We start from the raw sequence: 4,581 nt of genomic DNA, 5'->3' as shown, positions 1-4,581 counted from the left end.
CCAGGAGTGGCGGCTGCCACTGCAGCCAGGGCGGGGCGGTGGATGGCAGCTACAGCGGCTGTTGTAGCGGCCCGGCGAGCGCGGCGTAGGCCGCCTGGTGCGGCGGCAGCCACAACGGCGCGGTGGCGGCGATGGGCGGCGCAGCCGGGTGCGGCCGGTAGGACGCGGCCAAGAACAGGCGGATCTCCTGGACCGCCTGGGTTAGGGCCCGCAGCGCCCCGGACACCTCCGGGGTGAGGACGGCGGGGGCAGGCGCGACGGAGGAGCCCGGTGCCGGCAGGAGCGGGGCGACGGTCGTGGTGGTCGCCGGAGGCGACGAGGTGACCGGCAGCGGAAGAGACGGGTTGGGCGGCGGTGAAGACATGATCGAACCGAAGCTAGCTGATACCAAACTGTTATGTGGCTGCTAGAAGGAGGGCACTAGAGGGCCGGCCGGGGACCTTTTGCCCACGGCCGGGCAAGAGGGAAGGGATTTCCTTCTTAATTCTTGCTTGATTAGATTGATACATCTCCTCTCTTTATATAGAGAGGTTTACTTGACTCCCAAGCAAGACTTACTTGACCCCTAAGCAAGCGACCCTTATCTCTAATTAATCCTAAGACTAACGGGCTATACCGCCAGCCCAGGCCATTAGGCCCATTACGTACTCTAACAGAAGTTCTCTTTTCTGATTCACAGAACACTGAAATCATCATGCAGAATATCAAGTTGGATGACCTTAAATCACATGAAAAGAAGCAGAACTAGCAGAATGTTTATCAACTGAATGTACCTCATTATGACTTTGAAAAGCAGCTGATGCCCTCCCTCCACGTGTATCCCAAACATGAATGGTCCCATTTCTAGTTGCACCAAACACTGTCTGAAAAAAAAAATTATAAGTCCCCATACATGAATGGATGAATTGTAAACTGTTCAAGGTAACAGAAAATGCAAAATGCATAAAAACAAAAATAGCAAGATTAGCCTCTTGTTTACCACTAAGTTTGGACAAAGCGTATTTGATCGATCATACAGTAGATATACAACATATCAGCAGACATCACATTACATCATATTAGGTGGTATTTACAAAGCAAGACAGAATCTGAAACATAGGTTAGTGTATAAGAGGACACCATTAACAAAGCTAAACAACTGTTTTTATAAAACATCAGTACTTAACATGAGAATTAGGAAAGGTACATACTATAGAACAACAAATATTTAACATGACAATTAGCATACCCGATTATCCATATTTAGCTTGACACTGGTAAACTGAGATTCTAGGAGTGCTGTAAGCTCAACACAGTGTGTCTTACTTAGCCGCCTGTCCCACATGTAGACTGCACCATCAAGTCCAGAAGCAAATAGCCTACAATGGTGAGCCAGTAAGTGGAAATTTTATGCATAATTTCCAGCTGGAGAAATCTCATTAAGAATATTGGTATTTGGTGCATATATACATAGCTTATGCCTCCCAAATACTACATTTTTCTGGTTTATTAGGCCCACGCATATCCCTAGATCAGCAACTTGACCAACATAATACGAATTATATATTACAAAAAATATACCATTAGAAACTATTACTTTAGTTTTTCATTTATTATCACAACTTCATTTATTTAGCTTCACAACTGCTAATATTTCTTTCGTTTTTCTTGAAGCAAGGGTCAAACCATATTTTCCCCTTTCTATGAAAAGAACAAGAAACATGATATGCAGTCAATTATTTATACAAAGCATCACAATAGTTGCTAAATAGAAATAATTTATGATTGGCCTTATCACAAGTGACATGACAGTGAATAAACACAAAACTGTCACATACCGTGACTTGTCGTCTGGAGTAAAAGCTAGATCAGTCAAACCCTTCCGGGATTCCGAGCAGAAACCATGAAATTTGGTCATCCCTTTCTGTAAAACCTAAAATACAATAATTTAAAAATCAGAACAGTCGTGAGGGGCGTTGTGTAATACAATGAGCTACTACAACAAATTTCCTTCTAATGGACTAAGATGTACAGCATCTGGAAGTATATTATCTTGAAATATTATCCAGAAACCTTTTCTTTAGCATTGTGTAATTTTGCTTTTAGTGATGCTGATGGAACCCTGCCTACCTTGTTATATGATGACCAAGGATGAGTGCAGCTTTTTTAAAATGGGCGTACCCATTAGCAGATTGGATATTTGTACTGTACCAAAAAACTGGGGAAAACCCCCAGGTAATATGCCAATCAACACATGGGTTTGCTCAAAATTCCATGGCCATATGTGGTGTTTGGCAGAAACAAAACGCCAACAGTAACAGCAAATATATTTTACTGGCATGATTATTTTGGAATTGAAGGAGAAAGAAAAGACTACATGATCTTTGAAATTCTGATGTAAGACAACATGAAGAAAATATATTTACAGTATGATTGAGTAACAAGTAAAGCATTTGTCAAGGAACAATGCAAAAGAGGTACTTACTTCAGTCGGAGCAGATGAGACGTACCCAATGTCAAACAGTAAAACTTTGTCAGTTTGGCTAGATGAGCAAACAATCTGCATCAGGCATGCTCAGAGCTCAATAAATAAAATAGATAGAAACCACTTAAGTCATAAGCGCTATATTTAATTTATAAAATAAACATAATTGCCGTCCCTAACTGCCAGTTACACTTATTATTCCTCATTGATATTTAGTGCCAAAGTACTTTCTGAACTCAGATAAAATGAAAAAAGGAAATCCCACATGAAAATCAATGCTGATACCAACCTCGTCTTGATTTCCTGGATTCCATCGGACAGCACATAGAGGCATTGAGTTTGATATATGGAGCACATAGTTTGATGAGTCATCTGGTATACCTGCCAATGAATAAGTAATAACAGCAAAATTATGACGAGACCTGAGACAGTAAACTAGGAATAAATCATCTTGAGTGTGACTTTTCCTTGAATATTCTAAGAGGATGTTCTGTTTCATAAATATATGGTTGAGAAACACAGTACACTATCATTTTAACTTTTGGTTTAGCTATCTGGATATTTAGAATGGTTTAACAAGGCCAATTCATATCAACATAACCAGCAACAGAAGGTACAGGGTACATCCATGTCATGGAAATCCTTAATCTGGACGTGGCAAACAAGGTCTATTTTCTCAAAGAGGATGATTCAAACGAGAATACCAGGGTCTTAAAATGATACATCATTCTTAGGGGAGTTCCTGAAGCTTATTTCATAGTAAGAACTAACAAATGCCTAATGTACATTAAAGCAAAGTTGCCAAGACAGAAACAAGTACAATGTACGATTCTATGTTCCTGTTGGACCATTCCAATCCTGACCCTGCAGGGTCACAATGATAAACTAATGGCCCTGATCTTATGATCTACACAGTAACGGTCTTTAAGGTGCCATCCTATAATTACTATATGATCCTACCAACACACAGGCGAATCTACTAGGATCATAATACAGAGAATATTATTTGCAAGGCATCTACTTTCAGCATTTTTCTAGCAAACTGAGTTGGTTAAGTTTAACTTACGACATAATGGGCCATACAAGGAGCAGTATAAGGTCTCAAAGTCATGCACTGTTAAACATCCTGAGTTTGTCACTGATGCGAGGTATATTCCCTGCACAATTAAGAACATAAGGAAGGTGCTTAAACATTCATGTATCACAGTCTGCTTCAAAAAAGTAATCAATATGAGTTGGTTATACTTTTTAATCCCGCTCAAATGGTCATTTCATTTTGCTTATTGAACGGACCCTCTGGTACCAGGTAGTTACAGTGTGTGAACGGACCCTCTGGTACCAGGTAGTTACAGTGTGTGATAATCTACTATTATAAGTACAAAACGTAAAATACATATGTTATGACCGGGCAGACTTATGCCCGTAGAAGGCCCACTGGGGCAGGTTTAGTTAGGGGCTTAGCCCGCAAGTTATCTATTTTATTTTCCATCGTGGTTATATATACTAGTTGTAAGGCTCTATGACAATCAAGCAATAAGAATAAATCTATTGCCCGGCTCCTAGAGGAGCCGGACCCTAACCCTAGCCGCCTCCAGCCCCTTGCGCCGCCGCCTCCTCTCTCGCGCACGACGGCGCCCTGCCGCCGGCGACCGCGAGCAGCACCACGCCCAGCCCCCTCCTTCCCCTACAACCTACGCCCTAGACTCGGTAGGGTCCTAGCTCCTACTAATTTGGTATCAGGTAGCTTGGGTCCGATCATGTCTGCTCCACCACCCACCCCGCCGCTGCCCATCTCGCCGCTGCCCACCACCACCGCATCCTCCTCCCTCTCAACGGCGCCGATCGACCTCTCCACCACGCCGCTGGCGCTTCCCACTGCGCCGCTCGGCTCCACCGCGGGGGCCTCTACCGGCCAATCGCTGCTCGTCACCGCGCCGCCTGCCGTCGTCTACTCCCCAACGGAGATCATCGGGGGTCCTTAATGACCTCATCACCGCCGTCCAAGGCATCCGCCTCTACCTGGCCGAGCCTTACGGGCAGCCGGCCGCCGCGACCGGGCCCGCCGCCCTGCCCTGGTACGCGGCCACCATGGCGCCGATCGGGGCTCTACACCACCA

The 4,581-nt window shown here is 44.2% G+C and overlaps 1 protein-coding gene across 2 annotated transcripts in view; it reads right to left on the bottom strand.

Moving 5' to 3' along the window:
- LOC123144666 (uncharacterized) overlaps nt 1–4,581 on the bottom strand; it is a 17,192-nt gene that overhangs the window by 6,811 nt on the left and 5,800 nt on the right. For both annotated transcript variants that reach the window (XM_044563868.1, XM_044563869.1), the window contains 6 exons: nt 3,531–3,621; nt 2,754–2,845; nt 2,465–2,539; nt 1,818–1,912; nt 1,229–1,358; nt 774–863 (listed from right to left, as the gene is read on the bottom strand). In XM_044563868.1, the coding sequence (XP_044419803.1) occupies nt 774–863; nt 1,229–1,358; nt 1,818–1,912; nt 2,465–2,539; nt 2,754–2,845; nt 3,531–3,621 (573 nt within the window). The remainder of the gene's footprint in view (nt 1–773; nt 864–1,228; nt 1,359–1,817; nt 1,913–2,464; nt 2,540–2,753; nt 2,846–3,530; nt 3,622–4,581) is intronic.

This window comes from Triticum aestivum, chromosome 6D (assembly GCF_018294505.1).
Source record: "Triticum aestivum cultivar Chinese Spring chromosome 6D, IWGSC CS RefSeq v2.1, whole genome shotgun sequence".
NCBI classification, from domain to species: Eukaryota; Viridiplantae; Streptophyta; class Magnoliopsida; order Poales; family Poaceae; genus Triticum; species Triticum aestivum.
Note: the sequence above shows the minus strand (reverse complement) of the source record. Positions and strands in the feature narration are given on the sequence as shown.